This window comes from Pelmatolapia mariae, linkage group LG12 (genome assembly GCF_036321145.2).
Source record: "Pelmatolapia mariae isolate MD_Pm_ZW linkage group LG12, Pm_UMD_F_2, whole genome shotgun sequence".
Lineage (NCBI taxonomy): Eukaryota > Metazoa > Chordata > Actinopteri > Cichliformes > Cichlidae > Pelmatolapia > Pelmatolapia mariae.
Window position 1 is genome coordinate 32,465,705 of NC_086237.1, and position 10,540 is coordinate 32,476,244.

The 10,540-nt window shown below is 41.5% G+C and overlaps 1 protein-coding gene across 1 annotated transcript; it reads left to right on the forward strand.

The window, feature by feature from the left end:
* The first annotated feature begins 2,658 nt into the window (after positions 1-2,658).
* On the forward strand, positions 2,659-9,737 carry psat1 (phosphoserine aminotransferase 1). Its single transcript, XM_063489459.1, has 9 exons — positions 2,659-2,838; positions 3,991-4,051; positions 4,381-4,450; positions 5,354-5,559; positions 7,109-7,281; positions 7,543-7,712; positions 7,817-7,945; positions 8,743-8,880; positions 9,295-9,737. Exons 1-9 carry the CDS (start codon positions 2,782-2,784, stop codon positions 9,395-9,397), a joined length of 1,107 nt encoding a protein of 368 aa, XP_063345529.1. The 5' UTR covers positions 2,659-2,781; the 3' UTR covers positions 9,398-9,737.
* The last annotated feature ends 803 nt before the right edge of the window (positions 9,738-10,540 follow it).

The window sequence follows — 10,540 nt, forward strand, 5'->3', positions numbered from 1 at the left end:
GTACCAGTGCCAAAGACTTCACGCCCCAAGGACCTCAACAGCTACAGGCCGGTGGCTCTGACATCCCACCTGATGAAGACCCTGGAGCGGCTGGTCCTGGCTCAGCTTCGGCGCCTTGTGAGCTCATCACTGGACCCACTTCAGTTTGCCTACCAGCCTGGCATTGGAGCGGATGATGCCGTCATTCACCTCCTACATCGCTCCCTCGCTCACCTGGAGACCGCTGGGAGCACTGTGAGAATCATGTTCTTTGATTTCTCCAGTGCCTTCAACACTATTCTTCCCTCGGTTCTGAAGGACAAGCTGGAGAACTCTGGAGTGGACCATCACCTCACTACCTGGATTTTGGACTACCTCACCGACCGACCACAGTATGTGAGGACTCAGGGCTGTGTGTCGGACAGGGTCGTCTGCAGTACGGGGGCCCCACAGGGAACGGTTCTGGCTCCGTTCCTCTTCACCATCTACACTGCAGACTTCTCCCACAACTCCACCCAGTGCTTCCTGCAGAAGTTCTCTGATGACTCTGCTATAGTCGGCCTCATCACTGATGGGGACGACAAGGAGTACAGAGGACTGACTCAGGACTTTGTGGACTGGTGCCAGCTGAACTACCTCCAGATCAATGCCAGTAAAACCAAGGAGCTGGTGGTAGACTTCCGCAGGCACAAACATCCTCCACTGCAACCACTGAACATCCAAGGTATGGACATTGAGACTGTGGACAGCTACAGGTACCTTGGTGTTCATCTGAACAACAAACTGGACTGGACTCATAACTCAGACGCCCTCTACAGGAAAGGGCAGAGCAGGCTGTACCTGCTGCGGAGACTCAGGTCGTTTGGAGTGGAGGGCCCACTCCTGAAGACCTTCTATGACTCTGTGGTGGCCTTAGCCATCTTTTATGGTGTGGTCTGCTGGGGCGGCAGCATCTCTGCTGGGGACAGGAAAAGACTGAACAGGCTGATCCGAAGGGCCAGCTCTGTTCTAGGATGCCCTCTGGACCCAGTGGAGGTTGTGAGTGACAGGAGAATGGTGGCTAAGCTGTCATCCCTGCTGGACAACATCTCCCACCCCATGCATGAGACTGTGACAGCACTGAGCAGCTCCTTCAGTGGGAGACTGCGGCACCCACGGTGTGGGACGGAGAGATTTCGCAGGTCTTTCCTCCCCACTGCTGTCAGACTCCACAACAAAGACTTTAACTGATCATACACACACATCCACAAATGTGCAATAACACAAATGTGTAATAATCTTTCTGGCACCGTTGTATTTTTCACTCAGTTGTATATAGCATTTGTATTCTATTTTTATCCTATTGTATATTTTATTCTATTTTATTCTACTGTATATAGTATTCTATTTTTATTCTATTCTGTACAGTTGTGTACTGTATTTATTCTTATTTTATTTTATTCTAATTGTCCTTCATAACTTTTGCACTGTCCACTTCCTGCTGTGACAAAACAAATTTCCCACGTGTGGGACTAATAAAGGTTATCTTATCTTATCTTATCTTATCTTATCTTATCTTATCTTATCTTATCTTATCTTATCTTAACAGAGAACAGATGTGTAAAAGACAGTGTGGGATGTTCATTTTCTCTATCATTGCAGATATTAGACAGAATCAAATCTGAAGGAAAACACAATATGTTGCGTTTGTTTGCTCGGATATATTATATTTTGTTGTTTTTTCACGATGCTATCCTATGTACTCTCTTTTGATGTTGACTTTTTGAGGAAGCAGCTGTGAGCGCATGCGACTTGTCTCCATTAAACCCCGTTAATGTTTCTGCTCGTCAGATGTTTTGCTGTTGTGGGGGGAAATAATCTGTTCAGTGGTATTTATAAGTGGGAAGTGTGTTTTTCTCCTTCTATAGTGTGCAGTTAGACCCAATACATCAAAATAGGAAAAAATAGAACGCTGAAACACAGTTCTATGAAAAGTAATCAGAAGCTATCAGGATAATAAGGAAACATTTGATCAAAATGTGTCTAAATGTTGAGACTCTTTCTTTCTTATCCAGGCACAGACACAATATGAGAGGTTCCATATAAGCTCTATGGGATGTTGTTATTCCCCCTCTTCTCAATGCCATAACTTTGCAGAATCAACTCATGCTGGCAGGCAATATGAATTTGTCATTTCCAGAAATTCCAAATTCCTGCAGCATTGATTAATTGATTATTGAATAAACAGGATACTGTGAAAGAGCAACCAGTGCTCTTCCTGCGTCTAAATTGCTTTCAAGTTACTTGAGACTTGAAAAGTTTTGCTCGCTCACATTTTCGGTGGCGTGACGATGCACTCAGCCAGTCATGTGACAACGGGTCCTAGTTTGGGTCCCGGTGGTGCCTTCAAGTGCTGCCAAGTAAGTAAGTAACTTAGTTGGCGTGAACTGGTCAAAAAAAATGGCAAGTGTAAAATCTATGTATAGTTTATTATATATGTGAAATAATTGAAATGAGGAAAAAACAGAATCAACTTTTTGAGGATTTGAGCATGCATCAAGACTTCATTAATACTCCATCTACATTGTCAACTATGCTTTGTAACCTAGATTGCATGGCCCTATTTTGTAATTTGAGGCAACAAATTTACGAGGCGTTCCCAAACGCAACATGCTATATACATAACTGGCATCCAAGCCAACCAGTGCTGGAGGAGGAGAGCAGGGACACGGCCGAAGCTGAGGGTTTCACAGCGCTGAATCTGGTAGAGGCAGCAGGCAGGGATAGCATCCACCAGCCGGAGTTTCGAGCTCGCTTTACATCATGGAGCACAAACAAACCATCAACTTTGGAGCCGGACCTGCAAAACTTCCCCCCTCTGTAAGTTGGTATCCCTCTCTTGCTTGTGTAACGTTAAAAATATGCGGAAACGCAGAAAAAAGCGAGCTAATTGTAAACTGCATTAAAGCAAATTGCCACTTTATAATTTGTTTAACCGCAGGCTGGTCGCGGACGCGATGGCCTTATTTTCCTTTCATTTTCGTAAAGAGAGACACTGTATGAGGAAAAGGACTTCTGGTTTAATGCCATTGTCAGCTTGGCATTTGTCAACAGTGTGTTGAGTTGCATCAGCCTCATTCATTCATGTGGAAACCTGCTCCTTTGTGATTCACTGGCAGCGGCAGAGAGAACCTCTAGATGGCAGAAGAAACACGCTTAGATGAGAACAAATCACAGCTCCCAGATAACACTGACGCCTCCCGCGAGGTCTTTTCGGTTGACTGCAGACTTAATGTACTCTGAGTGGTTTGTACTGCTGCCTGTGGGGCTTTGTAGAGCCCAATAAACCCAATGAACTGTAAGGATTTAGTCATGCGGCGTTTAAATGGTCAAAACAAAATAAAATATTGTAAAACGGAAAGAGACTGACAAGTAAATTCACTGTTGTACAGTTGCAATGCTGATTATCGACTGTTTTAGTGCTTAGGCAAGTTTGTTTTTTGCTATTTTGCAGCCCACCAAGATTTTGGCCTTCCAACAGTGTTTCAAAATGTGGTTTAATTTACTCATGCTCAAAAACACTGTAGTTTATCAAATGGCCAGAAACAGCATATATACATAACACATGCACAAACTTCTCTTAGCAGTGACTCTGCATTAGTCATTTACTAAAAGCCCATTTTCTAGACTAGAAAAACCTTAATGTGATAGCAAAGTTTACGTTTAGGAGCATCAGTTGGTCATTTTATTTTTTTTTTTCAGGTCAAATAAGATTTGTGAAGCTAAAATGTGTATTCATTAGTTATTAATAGCAGTCCTGTTTATAAGATAGTGATCAGAGATGCAACACATTTTTAATTTTAATTTACAAACCAACATGTTGGTTAGTAACAAAGACCAAACACATCTATGTGGTTTCATTAACAGCTGTTTTCTTGTTGCAGTCCAAACTTTATTTTTAGTGCAATGAAAAAAAAACGTGTCCAGTCACCATCATAGTTTTTGAAGAGATACTTACACGATGTGTTGCAGGTGCTGCTTCAAGCTCAGAATGAGCTCCTAAACTACAGCGGCACTGGCATCAGTGTCCTCGGTGAGTAGAAAAACAGATCAGTACACAAACATGTTAATGTATTGTCTCTCGATTTTTCAGTAAAGGATGACTCTGTTGAGATGGATCCTTTGTGACCTCTTGTTAATTGTGGCCTGTAGCTGACATTTCATACACAGTGTGTGTTTACTGTACTGTGTCCAGATTAATAAACCTTGAGAGATTTCCATATGTCCAGATGTTTCATTGCTGATCACTGCTTCCTGGAATCTGTGAAATATTAAATATCACAAATATCACATTTTCATCAAAGGTGCTTCTACGTCATATACAGTGAAATAAAATCCCCCAAAATGTTCTTTTTGTACTAGAGATGAGTCACCGATCATCAGACTTCAATAAAATTATCAACAAAACAGAGAGCCTCCTGCGAGAGCTGTTGTAAGTAACTTTTGTTGCTCTGTTGTGTTACTTCAGATATGCTGCACTATAATCATGCCTCTTAACAAAGGTGTTAATTTCTTTTCTTGTAATTTCAGCTCACAGTACATAACGTGTTGTAATCATAGTGTATAGGAATTTCTTTTACTTATGTATTAATCACATTATTGTATGATGCCTTGGTGCCACTGGATTTTAACATGTCTCACACTCATAAAGTAAGACAAATGGTGGGGGTCTAGTAAGGAAGTTGGGGGAAGCAGACAACGCCACAGGAAGAATCTTTTGTCTCTTCTCCGACTCTGGGAGGTAGCAAGGGAGTGTGAACCTTAAGGTGTGAAACAGCTGTGTACTGCCTTTTGTTCCTGGAGAAGGTATTTAACTGAGAGCCATGTTAGACTCAGGTGAGACTCTGCTGACCGTCTGCCCCGCGGTCATGCAGGCTCTCCACCAACTTGGTTGTCTGTTCTTTGTGTTTTGATTAAAGAATGTTAGCTACCACTCACCGCTCGTCTGCAGGCTTTATTTAATGGAAAACTTCCACAACAATAGTCAGACTTCTTTTAATGATTAAAACCCTCATACCCTTTTTTTCTCTTTCGTACAACAGCGATAATGACAGGCAAACCGGTCAAACGAGATGGTTGTGCACCTTTTCTTTGAAGTTATTCTTAGACAGTCACATGCTGTCAATCCGATGGAGACAGATAGAGATGTACAAGAGATCGCTGCATATTTTACCTATCACATTTAACCCACACTAGTGTCTCAGCCGAGTAAAGAGATGCTATTTGCTTTCAAACTACCTTTGCTTGGTTTAAGAATCAGACTTCCTGTAAGTTTACGTCTGCACATGATTATGTCTGGATTGCCTTTAACACACACTGGTATTTTTTTTCTCAGAAATATTCCAGAAAACTACAAGGTACTGTTCCTGCAGGGTGGTGGGTCTGGACAGTTCAGCAGTGTTCCTCTCAACCTGATCGGCCTTAAGGAGGATAGGTGTGCCGATTACCTGGTGACGGGCACGTGGTCGGCCAAAGCAGCAAAGGAAGCGGAGAAATATGGCAAAGTGAATGTTGTTCACCCAAAACTGGATAGTTACACGAGTAAGTGCAAAAGATTTTTCTTTTGTTTTTGTTTTTTTCTGCCATGACATTAAAATGGAAAAAAAAGGAAAAACTAGTATAAGCTGAAATAGTCAGTAATTGTTATTCTGACTGCATCAGGACAGTGAGTCTACAAAATCTGGCTGTGTACCCGAGCGGTTGCATAATAAACAATAGGGCCAAGCACCAGTGAAAGACTCTGGTATGCAAGTGGTCATTTCCACATGGTTGGGCGTGATTGGGTTTTCATTGGGGTTCTTGTTTATAGTAATATTTAGAATCAACGCTATGGTGCTTTGAATTACAGTACTGTGCAAAAGTCTTAAGCCACCTTTCATTTCTTTATATTTTGTGCCAGGAAAACAGACTTTCTTCTAATTTTTTGCAGCGGTTTTGAGAAGTAGTTTTTCAGGCTTTCAAAGGTTTTTTTTAAATTGGCGGCTTATTCACTTATTTTCAATTCAGTTACTCCACCTGACCATTTTCAGAGGCGTTAATCATTCAAACCTTAAAAAAGCCATGTAACTCCAGGGATTAACCAGTGTTGTGTCCACACAAAGCAGTAAAAGCTGACAAAGAACAATTTTAACTGAATTATATTTAGACTCTAGCTGCATATTGCAAACATACATTTTCTCCCGTTTCTTTAATTGAATCTATGGGAAAAAACAAAGATAACATGACCTTCTTGGGGACGGCTTAAAATCTGGGACTCTCCACCAATTGCTGTCAGAGCTGAAGAAGCTTCTCGGATGAAAGGTGAAACGTCTTCAAGGAAACTTAAAGAAGTCCAGAAGCTTTTCTTTCCGAGCTCCTTATACTACGATGACCTGGATTAGTGAGAATCTTCACAGACAAAGATAACACTGTTTGACAGACGTAAAATTGTATTTTTGCATCAGTAAGCTGATTCCCAAAGTGCTATTATATTGGTATGTCTCGCTACCAATATAGATATTGGCATATCTCGGTATGGTGTGCAGCGTGTCCTTTAAAAAATTTGAGGAAACTGGAAAAATGGAGGAAAAGAAGTAAGAGGCCTAAAAATTATCTACAGCAGCAAAATAGTATCTGAAAGTCATGACCTTAACAAATGGCAGAAAATCCAACAAAAACCTGACACGAGGTTCAAGAGATACATCTGGCCCTTCAGCTGATCACTGTTCACCAAAGCATCATCAGAAATGGATACAGTGGAAGGGTAGTTTTCATTTTTCAGCATGGCAGTATTCCCAAACACACATTATTCAAGCAGTGTGGGATCACCTTGAAAGTGAGCAAAATAAAAGGCAGCCAACATCCAAAAAAGAGTTTTGGATGTCCTTCAGGAAACCTGGAAAACTATTCCTGAAGACTACTTCACAAAAATTACAAGAAAGCTTGCCTAAGAGCCGTCTTACCTGATACGACTTTCTTCACATTCTGCTATCGCCATAAAGTTTTATTTTAATAAGTTTTTGATTGCTCTCACTGTGCTGCTAGCATGGCTATAGATGCTTTGTTAGTCTTCTTTTGATTTTATTATGCTGGGTTTTGTGTGTGTGTGTAGAAATCCCTGACCCCAGCAGCTGGACCCTGAACCCCTCAGCCTCCTATGTGTACTACTGCTCCAATGAGACAGTCCATGGTGTTGAATATAACTTTACCCCAGAAACAAATGGGGTGGTCTTGGTGAGCGACATGTCCTCCAACTTCCTGTCCCGACCTGTGGACGTCTCTAAGGTGAGCTGGAAAAATGCGACTGAAAAAGGTATATATTTAACTCTTGTGCCTCTGGGACCCTGTTCTTAAATATGTATTTAAGTTCTGTATTGCCATATTGGCTACCAGGGAATTTTGAGTGGGGAACATGTCCAAAAGTTCTTAGCTTCCTTTTAAACTTATAAGTTCCCTCTCGCCAAATCAAAGGCATTTTTTTTGTCTCAAAGTAGACCCGTAGTTGTAGGCAAGGCTGTATTTATTGTGCTCTCCTGCAATCTGCAGTTTGGGCTCATTTTCGCTGGGGCTCAGAAGAATGTGGGCTGTGCCGGTGTAACCGTGGTCATTGTGCGAGAGGACTTGTTAGGTCACGCTCTGAAAGAGTGTCCTATTGTCCTGGACTACAAGGTGCAGGCTGAGATGAACTCCCTGTACAACACACCCCCATGTTTCAGGTAAAAACTCACCAGTGTAAGAAGTTAATCTTTATCCTCCAGACTGAAGATGATCAATATGTCAATTTGTCACAAACTTTAATCTTTTTCATCACTGGGTTCAGCATCTACATCATGAGCCTGGTTCTGGAGTGGATAAAGAACAATGGCGGCAGTGCTGCCATGGAGATGCTCAACAAGCAGAAGTCCTCCATGATTTATGACATCATCAATGCTTCTAATGGTTTCTATGTGTAAGTATCACATTGGCATTTAAATACAAGAATTCAGAAGAAAAAGCAAAATGATAATGAACAAATGGGTCAGGAAGTAAAACTCTACCAAACCTATATATTAGTAGTGAAATAAGGAGTTCAGCCCAGAGCTGTTTGCTGTGTTGTTACGCCCCTAGTCTAGGCATGTAGAGACGCACATAAGATTTGAGGAGAGAGAAGCAAGTACCCACCCTGGGTCCCAAACCAAACATCCGAAACCGGCTATGAGTAAAAAAAAGGTGATTTTATTTAATGTCAGGAAGCATAGCTCCAGGGTGAACCCAGGCCAAAATAATAAACAAAACCAACTAAGTCCTGCCAGAGGAAACTAACTAAACCCTAAGAACGAAACAAAACAAACGACATTACTATCCCTCGCTTCCTAGCCCAGAAACAGGAGAAAATAGTTCAAAAGAAAAGGCGATTCACCCCTTCAGCTTCAGCCTATGCACGCATAAGCACTGAGTTTACCCACAAGCGGCGGCTCTCACAGAGCATGTTAGACAGATACAAAGTAACCCAAAAAGTTGGAAACCAGGGCCAGGTCCGTGTCTGCAGTCAAAAACTGCTCGCTCGCTTCTCTCTCTCTCTCCCGGCAGCTGTCAGAGCGGCTTTTTGAACGCAGTCACGTGCTCCACGGTCCAATCAGCAGCTCACTACTCTTCATTAGGGGAAGGACCTGCATAGAGTCTTAAGACACAGTAAAGAGACAGAAACACAGCAGCTCACACAGACTTCTTATGGCCACGGGCTGTAACATGTGTCCACCTGCTCAGGTGTCCTGTTGACACAGCCTGTCGGAGCCGGATGAATGTACCATTTCGTGTGGGGAAGAAAGAGGGAGATGAAGCCTTGGAAAAGGAGTTTCTGGATGGTGCTTCCAAACGTGGAATGATCTCACTGAAAGGACACAGGTTAGTTTGACAAACATTTTGTGTGTATAGTGTTGCTCAATTAAATCTGATTTTTATATGTAGATTTCGCAACCTAGTAGAATTAATTTCCCTTTTAAGGTTATAGAAACAGGGTGGCACATTGGTTAGTGCTGGTGCTTGGGACCTGGACTAACTGACAATTCAAAATTGGTGGTTGGTGTGAATATGATTTGAATGGTTCTCTGTATTGGCCCTTTAATAGACTGGTGATCTGTCCACGGTAAAGCCTGACTCTTACCTCATAACTACTAGGATGGATCAAGCAGACCCCATGGATGGAAGTGGAAGACAATAACTTTAGCCAGGAGCACAGATGTTGGATTTGCTTTGTAATTTTGTAAAGATAGAGAAGGCAGAGTATGAAACACACTTTTTTTTTTTCTCCCCCTGCAGGTCAGTTGGAGGAATTCGCGCATCACTTTACAACGCTGTAACACTGGAGGACACTAAAGCACTCGCTGACTACATGAAGGAGTTCCTCAAAGATCACCAATAAAGCCTCTCATACTGAATGCTGCCTGATCCCAGAGGGGCAGTTTCATTATGTTAATACAGTTTTTCAAAGAGGAAAAAAACAACAACTTGTAACTCTTCTTTTAATCTCGTTGAGATCCACGTTGGATGTGAAAGTTGCACCTTTTTACATGCCTTTTATAACAACCCGGCATTGTTCCTAATAAGCTACTGCCTTTGCTAGTTATATATGTATATAACATAGCCAGTAAACGAATTAAAAATAGTAATTCTAACAGGACTTATATGTGTAAATGTTCTAGGTGAATCTTGTTATTTGTAAAAACTGTACTTACATTCCAGTAAAAAGTAACTTGACATTACTTTCACTTTGCAGTTGTTGTTTATTTTTTTTAAGCTACTTTTTTTTAAAACTTCTTTGCATTGCTGATGTTTTTTTCTGTTTGAGGAATGTTCAGGGGAGAAGGCAGAAACAGAAAATTGGGGTACATAAAGCAAATTAACCTTTTGCATATCTAAAAAGTCTTAACCAGGGGCAGCCTATATCTTTTTACACTTCATCAGTGAGAGATTAAGGACAAAAAAATGATATCATAAACACACATAAGCTATATTAGCCAGGAAAGAATCAGTTGTGAATCACCCCTGCAGTGAAATGAGGTGTGCTCTGGTGCAACAGACTTAACATTTTCAGTCAAACAGTGCAGTAAAAGTTTAACCTTGCAACAATTTACTCTTAAGTAACAATGTGCAGTGCAGCCATAAGCAGAGTTACTCTTTTGCCTGTGAGGTTAAACAGTCACGTACTACTAACTAACTGGCTGCTGAAAGCAAGAGCAGCTCTGTATGTAGGAGTTAACAGGTCTGTATAAGGACTGTGTCAGTATCATAGAGACTGTGCTCCATGTGGGTGTCCAGAGGCCTGTTCATTGCCGCCTTTGCCCCGCTAATGTCTATCGGGACAGCACTGCAGTGCATTTCACCCTGACCTTTGACCTATGGGGAAAATGAGAATTATATTACAGCAATAGATTGTATAATGTATCCTTAGGCCAACTAAAAATACATTTAAATGTAGTCTTGGTTTACAGTCTTGATTTTTAGTTGAACATGAATTGTGTAAACTGTGCATAGCTAGAATGTACTATGACTGATTTTTTAACCC

What these genes read in the sequence shown, in the direction of transcription:
- psat1 (XM_063489459.1), top strand. Translation starts at nt 2,782, where the DNA reads ATGGAGCACAAACAAACCATCAACTTTGGAGCCGGACCTGCAAAACTT. An exon ending in CACTGGCATCAGTGTCCTCG is followed by an intron (nt 4,052 to 4,380) that starts GTGAGTAGAAAA and finishes TTTTTGTACTAG; the next exon opens with AGATGAGTCACCGATCATCA. An exon ending in GACCTGTGGACGTCTCTAAG is followed by an intron (nt 7,282 to 7,542) that starts GTGAGCTGGAAA and finishes TGCAATCTGCAG; the next exon opens with TTTGGGCTCATTTTCGCTGG.